This window comes from Lasioglossum baleicum, chromosome 16 (assembly GCF_051020765.1).
Source record: "Lasioglossum baleicum chromosome 16, iyLasBale1, whole genome shotgun sequence".
Lineage (NCBI taxonomy): Eukaryota > Metazoa > Arthropoda > Insecta > Hymenoptera > Halictidae > Lasioglossum > Lasioglossum baleicum.
Window position 1 is genome coordinate 11,596,206 of NC_134944.1, and position 22,235 is coordinate 11,618,440.

A 22,235-nucleotide genomic window follows, 5' to 3' on the forward strand; every position below is an offset into this window, starting at 1 on the left:
AAACTTCAGTCCTGATTTATCTACAGTGCATCAGATTGAAAATTGCGGAATCATTCGCAAACGGAATTTAACAAAAATCAGAAGACATTACACAACGTAGTGTTCTCTACGTACTTTCTCGGCAATTATAAATTGATCGCGAAAATACATTGGTTTTCGTATTAATTATAAAAGCGAAAAGAAGAGTTATTAATTTTGCTGAAATTGTTCTGTTTGTTAACAAGACTTTAATGATACGTAACGAATTCTAAGGATGCGCGATACTATTTCGTAACACGGTCTACTTTCAGTTTTCTTCGGTAATTGTCTTCCTGAAAGTTGCTCGATGAGTCTATTGTTAAAATGGAGAGCCTATACTAATCACTAATCACTAATCAATAGACCGCGCGGAACTTTAATAAACATAGGTGATCCGCAGTCTACTAATCAATTTTCATTCAGCTTTTTCGACTTTTACACGAACCTGTTAATTAGCGATACAAAAGGCTGGGTTGATTCTATCACAATTATTACTTTATTATCAACGAACGCTGACGCTTCTTCTATTGTGCAATTAAGGATATTAATTAAAATCCTAGCCACCGGTTGCTCAACCAAAACAGACTTTCTATTCCCTATCGTTGATTATCGCGCAATTAATTCTGCACTTGATCGAAAACAACTGGCCACGAAGTTTCTCCGCCGGAAAAGGGGTTCGTGATTATCCGTCATCAAGTCTCACGTTTTTGTTTCTTAATTAGTGGACAGCGGAGTGTAGGCGTTATATTTATAGTGAAATAGAAATGGACAATCTTGTAAATATTCTTCTAAAAATTTAGGGAATGTCACTTTAGTACATTTAGTACATACATACTAATAAAAAATGTATAAACAAAATATAAAAATTCCACAAAGGAACAAACATACATTTTACATTTTCATTAAAATTTACCACAAATTAATTTTCTTTTTCTAAAACAATTGTTTCTAAAATCTAAAAAGTTTCTAATCTTTAAGCACAACTGTTGCGACACGACGGCTCGTCGCGTGCCATAATCTGACAAAAGGAGAACTTGGATATTTTCAAGTGTGATACAAAACACCTAACACATATACATATGTCTGGTGCAAAACCGAAATAAAATGGTGACTCGTACACCAACTAAGAAGAAGAAAAGGGGCTGACGTAATAATTTATCATAAACGATGACACTATTCATCGAAAAAGTTCATACGTGCTGCGAATGACACGCTGCGCATCGAACAACTCGAAACGTCGCGGTTGACGTTCGACGTCAACACGGTTATCTCAGAACACATTAAACACTTGAAAACGGAGGACAAGTCACGTTGCACAATCGAGAAAAGGTGGTATCAACTATTTTCCACTATTTTCTACTATTTTCCTCAGTCCTTTCCACTATTTTCCAATACTTTCCACTATTTTCCAGTATTTTCTAGTACTTTCCACTCTCTCTATATATTTTCCACTATTTTCTACTATTTTCCTCAGTCCTTTCCACTATTTTCCAATACTTTCCACTATTTTCCAGTACTTTCCACTATTTTCCAGTATTTTCCAGTATTTTCTAGTACTTTCCACTCTCTCTATATATTTTCCACTATTTTCTACTATTTTCCTCAGTCCTTTCCACTATTTTCCAATACTTTCCACTATTTTCCAGTACTTTCCACTATTTTCCAGTATTTTCCAGTATTTTCTAGTACTTTCCACTCTCTCTATATATTTTCCACTATTTTCTACTATTTTCCTCAGTCCTTTCCACTATTTTCCAATACTTTCCACTATTTTCCAGTACTTTCCAGTATTTTCTAGTACTTTCCACTCTCTCTATACATTTTCCACAATTTTATACTATTTTCAAGTACTTTCCACTGTTTTCCACAATTATCCACTATTATTTCCCACGAGTTTTTACTATTTTCCACATTTTTCTACTATCTCCCAGCACTTTCCACTATTTTCCATTATTTTATGATACTTTTTACTATTTTCCACAGTGTATATAGTATATATAGCCGCGTTTCGCTTTCGGCTAGCAAGAAACTCGGCGCCGTTTCGCGCCGCGGAGTCCGCGAGCGGTTTCTGACAGCGTGGAACGCTTCGACGCGACTAGATCGCGAAATCTTGCGGCGCACGACGCGACGCGGGAAGTATACTGGAAACGCGTCTAGCCGCGATCATCGGCTGATAAAGTTATCGCGTGTGCACGTTGAACTCGCCAGTCACAAACAACGGTTCTTCCTCCGCCGTTCTCCCTCCACTTTCCGAGCGATTCCTCCTTTCGATGCCCATCAACGTTTTCGCGGCAAACGCTCGAATTTCTACTCGCGTCCGTACTCGAATCAACCATTCGAACGGAGCAATTGATCCATTACGTTGTTGCGTCATACGATTTGTGTCGTCGGACTGTTTTAAGTGAGCAATCAAGAGCGTAACATTTCCAGTAAATTTGTCCTTTGCGGATATGTTGAGCTACGCGGATTCGCTGAGGAGTGATATTAATCTCGTCGCCATAACGTTAAGCAACAATCCGTTATCGTTTATCAGCGTAGATTAGATAAGTTTGTAGACAATCGATATCGTAACGTGACTCACCAAGTTTTTGAACACGTAAATGATTCTCAATGACGGTCACAGCTATATTTAGAGTTCAAGATTGTCAAGGTTCCGTTTACAGTTTCAGTTGACCTTGCACCGTTTTGAGTGCGCGTACATACGAGGAGCGTGTTATCTAGTATTTGGTCTCCGAACAAAGTCAGTTTCAGTTGTCTTTGTTTGTGTTCTTGGGAATTTATATGGGAAAGAGCGGCTATCGTTTCCGTTGTTTCTACACACATCTCAAATTCATTTAACAGCGATACCGTTTATGGTTGACTTGAACAATTCAGAACTTGAATGTTCCGAGGCGTCTCATCCTGAAATTTTTACCCAATTTTTCGGGTTCGCACAAGTGATCCGTTAATTCTTTTATATTTCGTCTGGAATTCCGACAACTCGCAGTTTCCTTAAAAAAAATTTTGGCCGCGTTGTACCGCGAAACAATTGTTCTAACTTTCGAAAAAATGTCAAATCGCATGCTCAAATATTTAAAAAGCGATGGTTTTCTTAGAGTGTCGAACATTAATAGTCCGAGTTGACAGGTTCACGGGAATATATGTATGTATTACCATAGCATCGCGAGAGCTCGCATCATTTACGTGCGCTACGTACTTATAATGTACATACATATACCATTGTGCTACTTTTTATTTTTCCGTACGATAATACTCCGATACAAAATGCTGCGTATCTCATAATCATGCTTCATTCATTGCAAAACAATCACTCCTCTTCCCCCACAACGTAAAAGATGGCATCTTAAATCATGCATAATGAGCAAATTTCATGCTCTGTTTCGTCGAACAGCAGTTACACTTCTCTCAAATAACTCGAGCGCTATCACGGAAGAAGGAAAACTATAAGCTATGCGGTTTGATGGAAGAGTTTGATGGAATGTTCTCGATGAACATTATTAAATAACATTTAGCACACGTTGCTGAAAAATTACTTAGAATAATTCGGCGTTAGCAAAGCTACATTATATCGTTACTGAAATCATCATTGAACAGAGCTGGGTGAAATAGTGTTTTTACAGCTGGGTGAAACGGTACAACTTTAACAAATAAAATGAGATATTTTATTTGATGCAGTAATGTTCGAAAATAAAATATTTCATTTGATATATAGTATTATAATATGTTGAAAATAAAATATTTTATTCGATACAGTAATTTCTCTTGAAAACAGCATTTGATTTTAAGATGGTTGATATAAAAATATTTTATTTTCATAATTCTATATCTCATTTGAAGTACTATTTCTTTCGAGCAAAATCAAAAATCTAATATATCAAACAGTATTTGAAATTATTTGTTTCGCCAAATAATGCCCACCTCTGCCGTCGTTCGTATTAATGAATAGAACTAATTAAAAAAAAAAGAAAAAGAAAACAAAAGACATGATCAGCATGTAGCGTTACCTTGGCAGTCGTCTCTGTGATGTTGAGATTTTGGTGGCGGCGGGGGTGCGTTCGAGTATTCTATAGCCGAAAAAAAAGGAAAATAATAATAATTAGCCGCCCTACAATGAACAAATGAACGAAAATCACTCGTTGTTGCGGATAACTGTGAACACTCGACAGAACGTTTGGTTAACGGAGGATGATCGCTCGGCGTCGATCGATATCGGTATCTCTGAACTCTCGAAAACACGATCTTGAAGAAACAATGAGACTTTTGAACATTTTTATTCCATGATCAATACTCATTCCATAAACATAGCGAATGAAAGTAGAACTAGGCTGTTTTCCATTCGGATAGATCTCATTTTTCGATCTCTGAATTTATATATATGATTGTGAGTTTATGAATTTATATGATATAGGATTATTTTATCTCTGTGAATTCTCTGCAAATGAAATACTCTAATTGCGAACTGGCACCCGGTCCGGTCGGTGTGATCAAACTTGCTCTAATGTAATAAGAAAGAAGAGATGAAGAATAAAACCTCGTTGAATAGAAGAAGTGGGGGATATACCCCTCCCAAATCCCATCCCCCACTCGCAATTCAGACCTTGAAATGTGACGGTGGGTCTAGCGGTGTACGTCGGAATCGGCGAGCACCAGCTGTGCTTCTGTCTTAGGGGCGGGGCGGTCGCCGGCGGTGGAGGGGGTGGTTGGTACCTAGACCTGGGTCGATGCTTATCCGGGTCGAACAGCTGAGTGGACGTCTCCTCCTTGACCCCATCCCTCAATCTCCCTATCCTCTTCTCCTGAATCTCCGCCTTCTTTTCAGTCTGGGGGCGTGGTCTCCCAGCGAGATCGGGTGGGGAGGACAGCGATCGCATATTGTCCTTTCGATTGGGGTACCTATGAGCCACCCAGCGGCCAGCCAGGTACGGCGCAATATCCCTAAGCTCGTGTACATCCGGCGAAGAGGTGAACATTTCCCCCAAGATGGAAGTCTTGTGTCCGAACTCCTCGAACTTCCTCCTCATGCGCTCAACAGGCTTCCTCGCCTCGAGGTCCTCCTTCTCCGCCTTCCTGATTAACCCATTCGCAACATGCGATCCCATCGAGTCCTTCAGCTCGGCAGTCTTGCTGATTACGTCGATGTGGGGCATGTCCAGGTCCTCCCTCTTCAGTGTGACGCGGGGAATGGGTGGGGACTCGCCGCGCCTGCCCCTTCTGGCCTCGTACCGCCTCCTCAGCCAAGCCACGCCCCCCAAATCTCGAGCCCTTGATGTCCCCCGTTGGTCCAGCTTGCTGAAGAAACTTCGCGCCAGCTCGGGATCACTGCGAAACCTTTTGGGGGGCTGGGACCCGCCTCCGGAGACGTCTTCGGCGCTCTCAAACTTCACGCGAAGCTTTTGTACCGCCCCGTTTCTGATGAGCCTCTGGTAGGCGCGCCAGTATTTTCCGGGATCCGGCGAGAAGCAACGCTGGTAAACACTTTCCATGCTGCAAGATGAACTTGCACGGCGTGGGCTGACGCTTCGCGGTCTGTCGCGGTCGCGGGGCTGTCGCGAGACGCCATCTTGCTCGCTAGCGGTCCTCCCACCAGGCAGCACTGCGAACCTGGCCGATTGCACCTCGCCAAACAGCTCCTTTAGATCAGCGAAGCTCTGGGAGGAGGATAACCTGGGTAGATTCGCTCTTCTACATCTGGCGTCGGTCTTGACGTTCTCGAAGAACTCTATCTTTTTGGGGACCTGGGTGGTCGTCTTCTGGATTACTGTTTTCACGGAGGTGTCCGAGCTACCGGTGGTGCTATCTCGCTCGCTACCCGTGGTGGCTGTCTTCTGGGGTAACGTGGTCGCCAAGGTGGACATCTTTGTACGAGGCAGCGTCATCGCTAGCAATGGCGGCTCCCTAGACCATGCCTCCAGCGCTTCCTCCACCCGCTGCCTGTCAATTGGACCCCTGTTGTTGGGCGTCAGGACCAGCAGGAAGTCGCTCTTCGACTTTGAACCCTCGGTCTCTAGGGAATAGCAACTTCTGGGTGATCTGGAGTCTTCAGGACTCTTCTTAGGGTCTTCAGGGCTCTTCTTAGGGTCGTCAGGGCTCTTCGTAGGGTCGGTAGGAGTCTTGTTAGGGTCTGGATAGCAACTTGTGGTTGAACTGGAGTCTTCAGTGCTCTTCTTAGGGTCTATAGGAGGCTTCTTAGGGTCAAGGTAGCAACTTTTCGGTGAACTAGAGTCTCTAGGCGTCTTCAAAGGGTCGCTAGGAGTCTCTTTAAGGTCTGGGTAGCAGCTTCTGGGTGAACTGGCGACTTCAGGGCTCTTCTCAGGATCGCTAGGAGTTTTCTTAGGGTCTTTAAGTGTCTTCGTAGGATCTTCCGAAGTTATCCTAGGGTCACTAGCATCTCCAGGAATCTTCTTAAGGTCTCCGGGGTCTCCACCGGTCTTCCTAAACTCTCTGGGACTTTTCAGGTTAGCCAACATGGACGCCACGCTGCCACGAGTCTCCTTAGGAGTCGTCGCCAGCCTCCTCTGGCTGACTCTATCCAGCACCTCCTTTCCCAGACTCACCGATAGCCTCTTCTTCTCTTCTTCACTCATGCTCACTCTTTTCATTGAACTACCGCGTAGATCTTCTATAGTCTTCCTGGACCCCTGACACCTGGAAGGTGACTTATAGTCGCTAGGACCCGGGTCTGACGCGATCATCGAATGACAGCGCACGTGGAGTGTCCTAACCTTATCAACAATTTTGTGACTGTGGTCCGGAACCACGATCTCGTACTTCAGAAGAGGATCAGGATTCTCTAAATCAATTTTAGAGGACATCTGTTGAGATCCAGTACCGTGGATCTCGTTCCCCTCCCTATTCAGGACCTCCACACCCTTCAAAAGAGGACCAGGAACGTCCACACCCGCCTTAAATTGCTTCTGCTGTTCGCTTCCATAGATCTCGTTCAGCTGTCTCTTCAGGGTAGCCACCTGCTCCGCCGTCAAACTACTCCAGAACTTATTGCTGCCACCCAGGTTCCTCTGCAAGTCCTCCAGCCTGCTCCTTTGCTCCTCGTTCGCCCTCTTCTGGATCGAACTAGCCAGATTCACCACCGACCTTCCCCTCCACAGGTTCTTATATACATCTTCACCTTCTTTCTTCATCATCCACTCGGATTCTTCTCTCTGCAGCCTCTTCAAGTTCTCTTTCAAGTCCTCCACGGAGCGTTCCTTGCACTTCAGTCCCCAGTCGCCCTTCCACTTCATCTTCTCCACGTCCTTGGTGCTGAAGAGGAGGTCCTTGTCCCGTTGCACGGCCTTCAGCTTCCCGTACAGCTTCAGCATCTCCGCCTCTGCCTTCTCCTGCGACCTAGCGATCCTCCAGCGGTCGTAATCGATCTCGTCTTCGCTCTTCAGCCTCAAGTCCCCCGAAGAGCACGTTCTCTCCAGCTGGCCCAGCCTTTCCAGGCTGCTGTAGAAGTCCTGCAGCTCCCTGTACCTCTCTGACCTCTTCTTCTCGTGCAGAAGACCCACTATGTATCGGTGATACTCTTCTCGATCCACCGGCAAGGTCATCAAGCTCACGGTCGAATTTAATACCTGAGACCTTCTCTGAAGCCCCTCCGCGCTCCTAGCTCTTGGAATCTCGTCTCTATCCATCTTCAGGGTCCGTAGTCGTCGACAGACAGCTGATCCAGACCTTGAAGAGGACTCCTGAGATTCTAACTTTAGCGGAGGCTCGCTTAAACTTCTCTCCTTCATCTTCAGGTCCGCAATCGCGGTCCTCGAGCTCCTAGAAGACCCAAAGTCCTGCTTCAGGGTTCGTAGACGTCGACAGACAGCTGATCTAGACCCTGAAGAGCACTCCTCCGAACCAAACTTCTGCGGTGGAGCACTTAGACTCCTCTCCGTTTGGTCTGGACTCCTCAAGGTCCTAGAAAACTCGAAGTCGTTCAGCTTCGCAGCTGACCTGGACACCGAAGAGCACTCCTGGGATCCTGACTTCAGTGGTGGAGCACTTAGACTCCTCTTCTTCATCTGTAGGTCCGGACTCTTCAAGTTCCTTGATGATCCAAAGTCCTCCAGCTCCCAATCCTTGAATTTAGAGTTTGAAACTGAACGCTTCCCAGCCAGATAAACGCTCAGCGCCGGCTCCGAACCTTGAAGAGTCCTTCTGGCCGGTTCTAGTAGATCCTGGTAGATCCTAGCGCGCTCCTGGACTATAGATCGCCCGGGGACGCTCTTCAGGGTCGGCTTCAGGAACAGGTTCTGGAAGAACCTGTCCTTCACCACGTTTTTTCCAACGTTGGGCTCTTCGTTTTCGATGTTCTCCCTCTTCAGGCTCGAGTACTTCATCTCCGAAGACTTCCTATCCCTCTTCTTGGTCGGATTCACCTTCTTCTTGGTCGGATTTATCTGGATCGTCTCTGGCTTGCGCGTTATACATCTGACTATAGTTTGGGGTCTCTGTGGACCCAGTTTAGGGGGTTGTCTAGCTCTCTTCGGGTCAGCTAGCCCTGAAGAAGACTTGAATGGGGGGGACAAGGTCGACGTCTTTGTCGTTGGAAACGCTTCTACTGGTTTTTTCATCACTTTAGGACACCTTGAAATCACCACTGTCTTTGGAGACTTGTCTTCCAGGGTCCTCGAAGCGGAAAGAACTGATCCTCTGGTTGCTGAAGAAGCCTTATCAGTCGGTTCGCCGAACTTTACAAGCCTTTTGCTAGACAGACGCGTCCTTGAACCTTGAAACGCGTCGCTCTTCAAGCAAACTTCGGGTTTTTTTGACCCTGAAGAGAGTCTTGACCCGGAAGACAATCCTGAAGAAAGTCTCGACCCTGAAGAAAGCCCTGAAGATAACCCTGAAGACAATCTCGACGACCCTGAAGACAACCCTGAGGAAAGTCTCGACCCTGAAGGAAACCCTGAAGAGCCGACCTTGCACCTTTCTACATTTAGAGGAACGTTTATAGCCTTGTCAACGGAGAAACACTGCTTGTGCCTGGTTCTCAAACTAGTGTCCTTGAGCTGCTGCTTCGTGTACATCTTCAGGGTCTTGTTGTGTCGCGAAGACTGTCTTCGGGGTGGAGATGGAGGTTTTAATTCAGCTCTGTAGCCATTCATTTTTCTAGTCGAACCCTGAAGGACGGAGGTGGTTCTTCTGGTAGTACTTGAAGAGGTTGTTGTTGTACTTGAAGAGGACTTCCGGTGAACGCGTATTCGCGTCAACGTGGACGACACGGGGAAATACTCGATGGCCGTGTTGTCTGTGGACAAAGTTTTCAGTTCGTAGGATCGCGCGGACACCCTGAAGAACCCGCTCACCAAAAGATAGTCCTTGAGTTTCAAGGTTAGTGTTGCTGAGTTTTGTTCGGCGCGGTGTGAAGGTTGGAGAGTTTGTTCCTCTTGCTGGTGGTAGCTGCTGGTGCATCGTTTCGAGAGATTTAAGCGGAATTCAAAATTAGATACCAATATCGATAGATACCGAGGCGAGCGGTGCTGTGTGTCAAGTGAACTGATAAGAAATTTGAGGCAGCGAAAATGGAAGCTGGACTAGCCGAGGTTGTAAGCAGTGTTGGAGACGGATAAAATCATGTTTTGTAGACGTAATTAACGCAATATAAAAGTTTCATTAAAATCGGTGCATGTCGTTTAAGCTGTATGTCGCGTGCGCACGAGAAGAATTCCATAAAACGACGACGTACATGCACAGACTCGACGAACTCCGGCGAAAGTTAGTATACTCACACGGAATACGGCAACAAACGAGGCAAAAAAAACGAGCAATTCATGACGAGCAATATTCTACGCACACATGCCTTTTCGCGTGAGATCAAACAACACCAATATATAGAAGAGAGAAAATGAAACTTGGCTGAAAACTTTTAGAGAATATTTTTCGAAAGATTAAAAAATAAAGAAGAATACGTTGCAATTTGCATTCACGGTTACTCACCCTTTGGCCGTTCTGGGGCTGGTTTTCGGAGTCCATGGAGGGGAACGTCTCCGCCACTTTGCACGGTTTTGTACGCCAATCGTTGCTCGAATTGACTGAGAGGATTGATGTCCTCCTTTCGACGAAACACCAGCGTCGAGTCGCTTTCGTAGCCGGACTCTTTGAGAGCACTGCGAAGAAACCGTAATGTTTCTCAGTGTTTCACACATTTCTTTTCTACAATGTTATCAAAAAGCAAATTATGTACATAAGTACTCACTGTGTCATATACGGTTTCACCGGGCGGATGTCACGTTGGTCGAACGGCTAGAAACAGAAGAGAGGAAAAACATTATTCGGCGAATTTTACATAGGTTTCTCGCATCGCCGTGTGTGGATCATGCTCTCGAGTTGAGTTGATACGACAGTGGAGGAGACATAATTCAAAAGAAGAATAAGAAGTAGAGACATAATTCAAAAGAAGAAGAAGAAGAAGAGTATTTTCAGTACAGTATTTTTTCACGATTAATCGATGCTGTATCCATAAAACATGCGACATTCGGCTATGCTAAGCTTTGGGAGTCACCAACGAAAGACAAAATGAATGCAGTTTGGACAAAATGGCTGACACAGAAGACAGAAGAATAACAGAACGACAGAGTTGTTGTGTACATGTATATATGCGTGTTTGTGAACATCGATAGCGAGACGAGAAAGACAGACACTACACAAAATTGAATATATGTTTGTATATACGCCACATCTGATAGAGAAGAGAGAACGACGAAGAAAATAAAGCGAAAAGAAGAGAGAAGAATAATACATACACTCTGTTGGAGTCAGTCTGCTGGAAAGTTCTGTCGAAGGTTATATTGGAACGAGCAGATTGTGGATTTTATTTATGACTAGAATGAGTAGGTGGGACTTATATACATATATTTCCATCTATGTATAGATAGACTATCTATAGATCTAGATGTCACAGAGTGTTCCCTTTGACATCCCTAACCTATGATCCACCGAAAAATCAATTTGGGATCATTCTGCATCATCTAATTAAAAGCTGCAATCGAAATCAATCTAATTGAATGATATTGCTCATCGGAAAAACCCCGAACAGAACAGAACAGAACTTTCCTTTGAAACCGACCCAACCAGACCGCTAGAGTCACCAACATCATCGTGCAGGCTACAAGACGATGATTCCGTCTCTAACCCGTGAAGCGTGTCCAGCGAGAAGAGAAGATTTGTTGGCAAGCGGTGACGGAATCATAGGATGATTGTTGCTAGAGATAGAAGAGGACGTAGAAGAAGAAGATGGCGAGACGCGATGATGATGATGATGATGGTGATGATGATATTGATGACGATGCTCATTGCCGGTCGACTGAAGTATGGTTGATCTGTCATGGATCGGCGAGTTCGATCGGTGCAAGCATCGATCCGGAAGCACGAAGCTCTTAGATCTTCCTTCCAGCATGCCAGCGTGCCAACTGCAGTCGGCAGCCCGATCTAGAGGTCGCTGGATCCGATCTATCCAGGGATCTTCCTTGCCGGTTTCGCATTTACGATCGAGAAGCTTCCGTGAATGGTCGAGCAGCGCAGCGCTGTTGCTCGACCATTGTCTCGTTTCTGGTTTAGCATGACGGAGACCGGCGTGGGAGGATTCCTCAACGGTTGGACGAGATTTAAGGACCACCTCGAGGGTTTTCGAGCTGCTGACCGCTGGTGCCCTTACGTTCTCGCTGAGACCACCGCGATAGATCAGCTGCCCCTTCCGAAACTCCTCCAACCCCGTACCCTGAGGATGTCCATTCTCGTTCAACCACTGTCCGGTCGTTTAGTGTTGGTTCAGCGTGGTAGATCATCGCCCACAGAACCAGCGATGGACAGCGAAGGTGCACAAGATACGCAAACGGCAAAGACACGAACGCAAACACACGGACATCGATCACAGTGTACAATACCTCGAAATGGGTCGCGAGATAATGATTGTGGAATCGTTTTTCGAGAATATCTCCGAAACTATTGACCGTGTTGAAAAATGTGTTAAGACGAAACCTGTAGATCCGGTCAGGCTGCGTCTTTTATATCATGTTACTTTTTTTCGTAGGACAAACGGTTTTCGGAAAAATTGAGAAATTATTGAAATTACCATTTCAACGCTTATTAAATAGTTTTTCCCGAATATCTTTGAAACTATTTGCCGCATCGTGAAATATGTCGGACAAAACCTGTGTAGAACCTGCTGTAGAATACACGATAGCGCTGTACACCATCATTTAGTACAAACACTTGTTAGAGATCGTTACCAAAAGCTATGAAAATGACTTGGCATAAGTACCGCGAATCATTAAGAGGTATTATACGTTTACGATGAATTAATCATGAAGTTAAAGAATCCGTAAAGTGAGCGAGTGAAAGAGGGTCATATATATTTTCGAAATCTGTAGACAGAGTTTGTAACTGAAACTGAATAGATATACAGCTAGGAGCATAACCGATTCCACGCACCTTTTAAATCAGAATAACTGTTTTGTGAATGACAAACGACTTGAATGCATCATGAAAAGTGGTAAAAATGGCAGTTATAGGCGAAAAATCATGAAACATTGCAATTTTTACCACTTTCCGTCGTTTAGAATTCGTAAACCAATTAAAATCAGTTTCAATGAACTTTTCAGAACGTATATAATTTATACGAGTTTACGAAACACATCTTTGAAATTTTCAATATTGGCCCAGCCAAGAAAGTTGTAAAAATCAATTTTTACCACTGTTTTTCACAATTCCGATGAATTGCATTTTTTTCAACATTTTCATTAGACGTCATTTACTAAACTAATCCTTCTAGCCTTACAGAGAAATTGAAGTGGTTTGGTCTATTGATAAAAAAGTGATTCTGATTTAAAGTGTGTGTGTGTGTGCGTGTGATCAGTTATGCTCCTAACTGTATAGTACTACTGAACCGTCTTATCGATACGTATACTGATTAACATGAAAACAAAATAAAACCTCTCATGATCAATGTTGCTACAGGAACGCTGACCGCAGCGGCTAACCAAACAGAAATTAGAAACTGTTAGGGACTTTATTTTATTGTTAGCGACATCGTGAATCATTTGCGCATTGTTCACCTGCTTCGCGTGTTTCTTATGAATAGACATTAATTCACCAAAAATTTTCCTTACACCCTGTACAGTTATGCTATTTCATATTTTATGTACTTTCAGTACTTTGTGTTGCATTTTGTGCGAAAAAATTTTGAGAAATCATGATAAAAAGTTAAATTTAATTATATAAATAAATCATGTCTAATATGAACTGATTTCCTTAATTTGTCTTGTAATTTATCTTGCTTTTGTGTGACCTGGTTTCCTTAATTATTTATCTTTGAATATTGTAATTCTTAGATTTAATGAAATTAGCCAATGATTGTATTATTGGCTAATTTATAAAAAAGACGGAGATAAGGAGCAAGACAGGACGGAGAAGTGTAGATAGAGGAGAAAATTAAATAGTTTAGAATAATTACGAGTATGTATGTGAAAAAATGCGTACCCCGTCAAATATGTCCATGACCTCGTCCCACCACTAGAAACACAGAATTAATAAGGCGTTAATACATGCGCTAATTACGTATGAGGTTACAATGACATTGAACAGAAAACGAAATATAACTGAATGGTTAAACGTTTTCGGTGAATACTTCCCATCTAAATTTTTATTGTTATCGAAGAATCTTTCAAGGTAAATTACCGTTTAGAATGGAAGAATTTGAAAAATTTGATTATTGCTGGCAGAGAAAGTTTACGATCGCTAAATATATGTATGTATTTCAGATTTTTGAATTTAGGAAAATGGAATACTCTCTACTTGAAGAGTTTTCGAAATTCAAAAATAATGTAAAGTCCCATTTTAAGTGAATCTTCGGTTCTGTGTTGCGACACAGATCGGGACAGTATGTAATATGTAAACATAGAACGCGCGACAAAAAATAGTGTATCGGTCAGACAATATTATTAAAAATTGGTCGTACCCAATCTCCACCAGCAACGTACCAAAATAATACATGCTTGAAACCTTGAAGAAGCGAGTTTTTCATTAGATGGAAAGCGAAATCAATAGAAGTGAAAGAGACTAGAGAAGCAGCGCTACTGAAGCGAACCAAAAACCGAGGTTTAGTGAAGTCGAGAAATGATGAGAGTGAATGTCTCGTCGAAGAGCGTCGAGAAACGATTCCGCCAAGGAAAGAAGCTTCGATAGAAACGAAGAAAACGACACAGCGGTTGCTTCGTAAATTGATTTCAATCGTTCGGATTGATCGTTACCTTCCTCCTGGTCCGTGTGACAAAAGTCGGCTAGAAGCAAAGCCATGTCGAAATTGATAGCTGAATGGAATATATACCGAGTGGTCCAAACACAACTTGGACCGCATCGAACATTTCAGTTATCTCTTTAAAAAATTTTGTATACAGACGGATTCCTGAGGTCGATTAGATTAACTTTTTCCTTTACGAAAATCCTCTCCGAGGCTCCGTTAACGAGTTATTCGCGAAAAACGCGGTCCAATCAGACGCCACCTGGCCACGCCTTTCGGCCACGCCCAGCACTCCGCGTTTTTCGTTGATAACTCCGTAACGAAGCCTCGGAGAGCAATTTTCACAACGGAAAAAATTCCTTCAAATCATCTCGGCTATTGTCCAAATTAACTTTATAATTTTGAAAAATATAAACAAATTCTTTTTCGAGTGGTTATATTTCATTTGGGATACAATTGTTGATGGTGGCGTTAACAAATGATCGATTTGAAACTACTTAAATATTCCAGAAGGTAGAAATTATTTAATCACCCTGTATACTGGCAGTCGAGTTTGGAGCGATTCGATTTCTTCGTGATTCTAGTGAATTCTTGGAGAAAAATGGATTTACAAAGTGGAGAGACGGTTAGTTTGCCGAGAAATTTAATTGCTTACCTCCTTGGCTTCCTTCTCGGCGATTGATGATCGTCCTGGCTCGTAGTCCTCGATTCGTCCTGGTTGATTTTTGTAAATGTCTGTACTGTACTTCAGTGCTCCATTCCTAAAGAGTTACAAATGTCATTTGTATACATATAATTCGTTGGTAAGTGTGGATGACCTCGGCGTATGTTGTCAAGGTATATATATATATATTTGCTGCCAATTTGACACATCTATATCACTTGCTACTTTCGATATAAATAATTGATATTCTTCAATGCACTTATATTCTTTAAAAAAATAATAAAGCGATGGGCAAAGGTGTGTCGTACTTTCTGGGCATAGTAGACGTGGTGAAGTCATTTTCTTTGTGTCGCAGTCGTCGATGGCTGTCAATCGTTGCAGAACGCTCCGAATACAGGCGATGTTCCGGTTCACTTAAATATCCACTTCCGTAGCCGTACCTGGTTCCTGCAAACAATGGAATCACAATTTACTACACACGGTATAGATTTACACACTTGAACATGTCAAGCCTAACCCATCACCAAGAAATTATAAATAGCTGTTATACAAAACTCTCTTATTATTTATAATTAATTGTCTAAAAAAAACATTATATTTACAATTTAAAAATTTGACCCTCTAATACAATTATCTTATATATATAATACTATATTATCTTAATATTAAATGAGAAAGAAAAGAAGAATCATCCAATTTTTGCAACAATGTCATTAATCGATTAATTAATTCTCTAAAAAATAAAATTATATTTACAATTTAAAAATTTATATATTAAAATTAAATGAAAAAGATAAGGAAAATCATCCAATTTTTGCAACAATGTCATTAATCGATTAATTAATTCTCTAACAAATAAAATTATATTTACAACTTAAAAATTTATCCCTAATACAATTATATTAAAATTAAATGAAAAAGATAAGGAAAATCATCCAATTTTTGCAACAAAGTCATACAATTTGTTATGTGGATAATTTCAGAGCAGATTAAATCATGCAATGGAGTAGGACTCGTGTAAGAATCGCTGTTGTGTCACAATCATTTCGAAAAAAGCTGCAATGGACATTGAGTGTTAATGAAAAATAAAGGATGGTATTATTATATAACGAATTGTTTATTGGTTACTTTCACGCATTAACAATTAGTTACAATCTAAGCTGCATTATTCAGTTAGTTCGTTTGCTATTGCTATTTTTGTAGCACGACGCGTGTATGTATTCACCTCTTCTTGGTTTGTAACGTATGGTTACGTAATCATCTGAAAATTAGATTAAAAATCAATCCTGTGATCATCCTCCCTTACCGTTAAATACTATTCTACAATTTACAACAATTAAGCGAGTAATTTACTATTGTTTCCTTGATGAACTACTTGGCTGTTGGCAACAACTCCCTTCTCTGTAATTAACAATTCACAAAGATGCTTAAACACAATCGAGAAATCCCAGTTTCTATCCACAGAACGTTTTTGTTTTGTTGTTGTTTTAGTCAGTATTTTGTTTTGCCATGGCAGATTTCCAGCAGATTTGCGGCAGGTTTGCGGCAGATTTGCAGCAAGTTTGCGGCAGATTTGCAGCAAGTTTGCGGCAGATTTGCAGCAGGTTTGCAGCAAGTTTGCGGCAGATTTGCAGCAGGTTTGCGGCAGATTTGCAGCAGGTTTGAGGCAGATTTGCAGCAGGTTTGAGGCAGATTTGCAGCAAGTTTGCGGCAGATTTGCAGCAGGTTTGCGGCAGATTTGCAGCAGGTTTGAGGCAGATTTGCAACAGGTTTGCGGCAGATTTGCAGCAGGTGTTTGATGCAGCGGTGTATTTTAGTGACTTACTGGGAAATTTAGCATAATTGTTATATATGCAATGTATATTAACGATATACATTGTTTGTTTAGAGAAAGGAGTTTCGATCAAGAAAAACGAGCAGGCTTCCAGTGAACCAAATAAATGCTGACTCAGGAAGAAATAGTTAACTACTGGTATCTATATATTACCGTATATACATATATGTATATGTATATAAATTCTGTATTAATTGTATAAGATAATTACTAAAATGTATCACTGCATTGTAATGTACAGTAATGTCCCATTCTAAGACCGGAAAATGTTTTTCGAAGCCACAAAAAAATAGTGTCCCGTTCCGATCTATGTGACAACAGAGAACCGATAATTGACTTAGAGTGGGACATTGCTGTATTCGAATTTGAATGTAGTCGACGGTTTCGTGGAATAAAAACTACGTACAGAAACTTACCGTTTCTGTCCGCGCGGTGCAACGAGTCGTACATTTTCTTGTACCATTTCGTTTGGTTAGTCTCCTTCACTTCCTAAAACGTTTTCACCGGATCAGACAATGGAGGTGTAACACCGTTGATTCTACTTGATTCGGACGTTGAGAATTTCTTCACTCGAATTTTCGTCAACGTAAAAGCAAAATTATGGAGCGTACAGGGTGGATCGTTCATCCTCCTAAATCTAATTTAATTTCAACCCTTAACGGAATCCTTCGTCCATGACCTAATATGTATAACTTAACAAGAGAAGTTATTGAACCAGTAAATTCAAAAATCCTTGCTACAAATTCAATCCAGTCATAATTAAAAACACCAAACAAATATAAGCTTGTATGAGAATACTTGCGAGAAATTCTAGAGCTGTCGTAACGTCAACAGACTGCATCACGAACACACTATATCAGATCTGCTCTATCACTGAATCCTCTAGCTCCACCGATCAAGACAAACAGAACACCCTGTATAGAACCATAATCCGCCGAAACTGACTCACGAAAAAACAATTGTGTCATCGTTCGGCATCGCGTCCTCGGAATGAAATTAAACTTGAGCAAACTCTAATTGCGTGACGCAAAGGACGTTCTGTTATTTTCGCAGCGGGAGAATCGAAATAGACCTCGCGTCCAACAATATCGATTCGATTCGATTCGACTGAAAAGTTCGATATGTTCGACCTACCGATCTTAGGACAAGGGGAACACCCTCCTTGGTGGTCGGGCCGATCCCCTCGAACTTTCGAGGACCCAAATCGGCCATCTTCTTCGGCGGTTCGTTTTCCGTTTCCGGCTCGCTCTCGTACTCTTTCTTCACGGTGTAGACTGAGCGGACATCAGTTGAATTTCACAAATCGGTTAACACTCGCGAATTCAGAATTTGTGGATTAACATTGTACAAAATGAAACGGTGCTACTAGATAGATAGAGAGAGAGAGAGATTCGTCACGTGCGGAACCACGGTGAGATTACAGACACGAATGTGGTTAAACTCGAACGGTGTTGCAGGTTGCGTATTATTGACAATAATGGCGGCGATCGGAAATTCTACTCACTTATCTCGCCAGGACTGATCAACGGCTTCTCGTCGCTCAGCGGACGCTTCGCAGTTTCACATTCGTCCAAGTAGGCCGCTCCTTTCGGTAACTGTCCCTCTGAAATGAATAGAAGTATGAGATTGAGAAGTTCGGGTGAACTTCAGCCGAGTGAACCAGGAATTTTTGACTTTCAAACAAAATCCAAGTTTCAATGTTAGGAATTCACTAGTTGAAAAGCCATTGCCACGAGTAAATGAACCGCGAATTATGTCGTGTTTGGACTCATTTTAATCGGAAAGATGTCACGAGTATGTCGGCAACAGTTCCAATTAAAGAAAAAGATTGATCGAAAACAAAAAAGTGTTACTCTTCGAGAGAAAACTGCGTTTAAGATAGAAGTAGCATGAGCGATAAATCAAACCGCGAGTTAAAAGGAAAATATCCCTAATCCGAAAGATTACCTCGAGCTTTCTGCAGTAATGTGATTGTCGGATTCTGAGCACGGGGCAAACGAGGCGTCGAGACCAGAGAGTTTAATCCTTGCGACGGAGCCGAGTGAGAATTAACGATTCGAGAGCTACTGCTCTCGTAACTACTAGTTTCCGTTGTTTCCCTTATCCCTACTTTTTCCCAAGGGGGCGGTGCTTCCCCTGTCACCTGAAAAACACATCGAAAAATGTTATTCTAATTGTACCACGAAAATCTGTAAGAGCGTAATTGGGAAACTGTAGAATCGACTGATGCAGAATCCATTTTTAAAAAATTTAAGAAGGGTAAAATTGTGATAGGATTCCCATCCTCGCTGTCCGAGTTACATTATGCTCTATTTCTTCTGTTCTGCTCAACAAAAAATTACGAAAAAATTCAGGAACATTCAACCTAATGTCGCTCATAACAGTGAATTATTTCAGAATTTTTGGTTGCAGAATCGATTTTTAAAAAAAGTTAACAAGGTAGAATGTTCATGAATTTTTTCGTAATTTTTTGTTCTGCAGAACGGAAGAAATAGCTACCCTTGTGGTGTAGGGGTGGGTACCAACTTGAAACTTGCCACAGAGGGTTTTCCTTGGGAAGCCTATCGTAATAGTGTTAATCTTGTAAGATTTATGGAACAGATGGTTAAATTACTTCCTGTTGTGTTAACTTTTTGCGGCTTAAGACGGGGCTCTGGAATTGCACCGGTCGAAATTCTTTCTTTTCTGGAACGGGACTGGTATTAGCGCTGGATGGTGTCCAGACTGGAGGGATTCCAGTATCCTTCTCGGAGTCTTTTCCGTCGGGGCTTCTTTCCTTCCGCGACGGTGGTGGCTCGCTACCAGGCGACCAAACACCTAACAATCAAAATTTACATTTTTAGATTCGCGCGCGATTTTGTTAGATTTAGATGATTAGAATCTAATTTAATTAAATGTCAATCCACTTTACATATAATCTAATTGTTAGATTATAGGTGGATTGATATGATACTTTTGTACGCTGGATAATAAAAAGGATTGGTTTGTCAAGAAATATTTGATTGCATTCAAGAACAAAGTGCAATTGCAGCTGGCTGGTGCATTCATGCATCCCCATGAAAAATAGGCTCATAGGGAGTTAGATAGTATTACTTGATCCCAGTACATGTCGCGCATAATAGTTTTTTGCCATAATTGCATAAAACCGCAGCCTCTGATAACCGAATTCAGCCGATTTATGTATGTTGAATCGTTGAAGTAAACAACGCTGAGAAGCGGAACCGAAAAAAGACGCGTTAGGGTCTTTGTACCGAAGGAAACACGTGAATTCGTCGAGATCGAGCCAAAATCAACACAGACTTGCTAATCTTGGCTGCGTGGGTGGATTATATAAAGAACCGCCCCTTCCTCGAGGATTTCTCGGCTGATTACGTCAACAGATCCCAGAAAATCGTCGGAGCAGTGTGCAAACGAAACATCGATTGTAGATTCTACATTATTACAGATTAACACACATTTCATTAATTAAATGGCTTCGTTCTGTTCGCAGAAATACCTTCTCAAATCAATTTCATTCTTTTCATCAATTTCAAATCAATATTTCAATGTTTTCTATATCATTTTCAACCTTCTGCAAGTCAATCTCAACCTTTTTCAAATCAATTTCAACCTTTTCCAAATCTATTGTAACCTTTAAAAGTTTGAGATATTTCATTTGCAAAAGGGTGAGATGGAGGGCAATACCTGTAAATCAAATTTTGAATATCTTAACAATTGATTTACATTTGATTTGATTAGTTTTTGCGAAAACTTACTTAAAAATATATTCCATTTGCAAAAAATTGAAATTGATTTGCAACTAAACGGTGAAGTTCGAGTGCAAATTCTATAGGTGCATTCTCGATTTACAAAAAGCGACAAAGATGATATTGTTGTTCGGTAAGAAACATTGTCCGGCCGCGTTAGCGTTACCCAATTCCTCGAGCATATTCTAACGTGCATCACTTTCGAAAATTAACATCGCGTTGAACGTCTTGCTCCAGAAACTGCTAACTGGGCATCGTATTCTGGTAACCGTCGACAATTACAATTAGAGATACCTTAATATCGACGCCCACGAAAATCTAATTTTAAAATGTTCAACTGAAGCTCCGTTTCCTGTTCTCATGCAATGTATAAATAGTCGTTGAATAATGTTTCATTTTCAGGTTTCTGTAGGTATTACCGGACGGCTGTTACCGTCGCTCGTTGAAACAAGTTACATTTAACGCACAACACTGTGCGAAAAATTTCTAACTTTTAATTCAGCTCTGCTTGAAATAATTAAAGTCTCGAGATAAAATGAATAAAGTCGAAATGCGATTCGTGTTTAACGTAGAAACGTGGAGGACAGATGTATAAATAAACGTCGTGAATAAAATTACTGAAATTGAAGAGTACGTGTGTGTGAAATTTACGTGTACTGTGTTTACATCGCATTTAGTACAAGTAGAATTTATCAGGTTGGGTCACGGCAATATTCGAACGCGTGCGTCATTGTTTATCATCATTCGTCGTTTATCTGGTATTAGTATCTGATTAAACTGCTTTTGGCTGTAATCTCATTTTTCAGTTATTTAACAGCGAATGTTAACATTATATTTTTAATCATTAACGCTAAATGTTAGAACGTTATATTACTCTTGATTACCATGGAAAATATACTTGTCATATCAATATTACGCCTATACATATTAATGTACATTAATATTCAATATGCATTAATATTGTATGTATATTATTATAAGCTATGCCTTGATATGCACGTCTTATAATTGATTCATACCATTGAAAGAAATATTATATATATATATATAATATTTCATTTAAAATATTATTAAAAAGAGAAAATATATATTACATACAAACTGTTTTACTGCATTGTAATATTAATGCATAAAGGTACACGTGTTAATCACTCCAAACTGAACAAATAAAGAGATCACTGTCACTGGCAGGATGTTTCATTTACCCATAGGTCACCTATACATTCTTCTAACGATAAGAATAAATGTATGTACCACATTAATATGCAATCCGTATCGTTTCCTCTGACTATTATAAGATCGTACGTAGTCAATGTTAGTACACAAGATGTTCCGTTAAACAGCTCCAGTTAAAAAGTAAGTGATAAACTACACTACTACGCTGTAAGAGACAGGGTGTCCCAAAAATGTTGCATTTCCTTGTAAGGGATGATTCTTGACGTCATTCGAAGCAACTGTTTCCTTTGCAAAAATGTTCTCCGTCGCTTCTTTCAGGAGTTACTAACGGAAAACATGCAACAGGTTGCACTGGGCGTGGCCGGGAGGCGTAGCTAGGTGGCGTTTGATTGGTCCGTGTTTTTCATTTATACTACGTTAACGAAGCCCCGGAGAACATTTTCGTAAAGGAAAAAGTTCCTCAAAATGACGTCAAGAATCATCCCGTACAAGGAAATGCAACGATTTTGCAACATTTATGATGTAACAATAAATAAATACATGTAACACACCTCGTTTAGCGCTCCA

At 41.3% G+C, this 22,235-nt stretch overlaps 1 protein-coding gene across 23 annotated transcripts in view; it reads right to left on the bottom strand.

Moving 5' to 3' along the window:
* Cap (Cbl-associated protein) overlaps positions 1-22,235 on the bottom strand; it is a 72,346-nt gene that overhangs the window by 9,902 nt on the left and 40,209 nt on the right. For 9 of the 23 annotated variants that reach the window (XM_076440247.1, XM_076440228.1, XM_076440231.1 and 6 more), the window contains 14 exons: positions 19,361-19,563; positions 18,694-18,889; positions 18,251-18,349; positions 17,881-18,020; positions 17,163-17,235; positions 16,138-16,173; positions 15,221-15,359; positions 14,904-15,009; positions 14,259-14,288; positions 13,489-13,521; positions 11,144-11,755; positions 10,208-10,254; positions 9,949-10,118; positions 4,023-4,082 (listed from right to left, as the gene is read on the bottom strand). In XM_076440247.1, the coding sequence (XP_076296362.1) occupies positions 4,023-4,082; positions 9,949-10,118; positions 10,208-10,254; positions 11,144-11,755; positions 13,489-13,521; positions 14,259-14,288; positions 14,904-15,009; positions 15,221-15,359; positions 16,138-16,173; positions 17,163-17,235; positions 17,881-18,020; positions 18,251-18,349; positions 18,694-18,889; positions 19,361-19,563 (1,944 nt within the window). Of the gene's footprint in view, positions 1-1,214; positions 3,938-4,022; positions 4,083-4,549; positions 9,251-9,948; positions 10,119-10,207; positions 10,255-11,143; positions 11,756-12,942; positions 12,985-13,488; positions 13,522-14,258; positions 14,289-14,903; positions 15,010-15,220; positions 15,360-16,137; positions 16,174-17,162; positions 17,236-17,880; positions 18,021-18,250; positions 18,350-18,693; positions 18,890-19,360; positions 19,564-22,235 lie in introns of those variants that run through there. The other 14 variants (XM_076440251.1, XM_076440230.1, XM_076440233.1 and 11 more) reach the window with 13 other exon arrangements.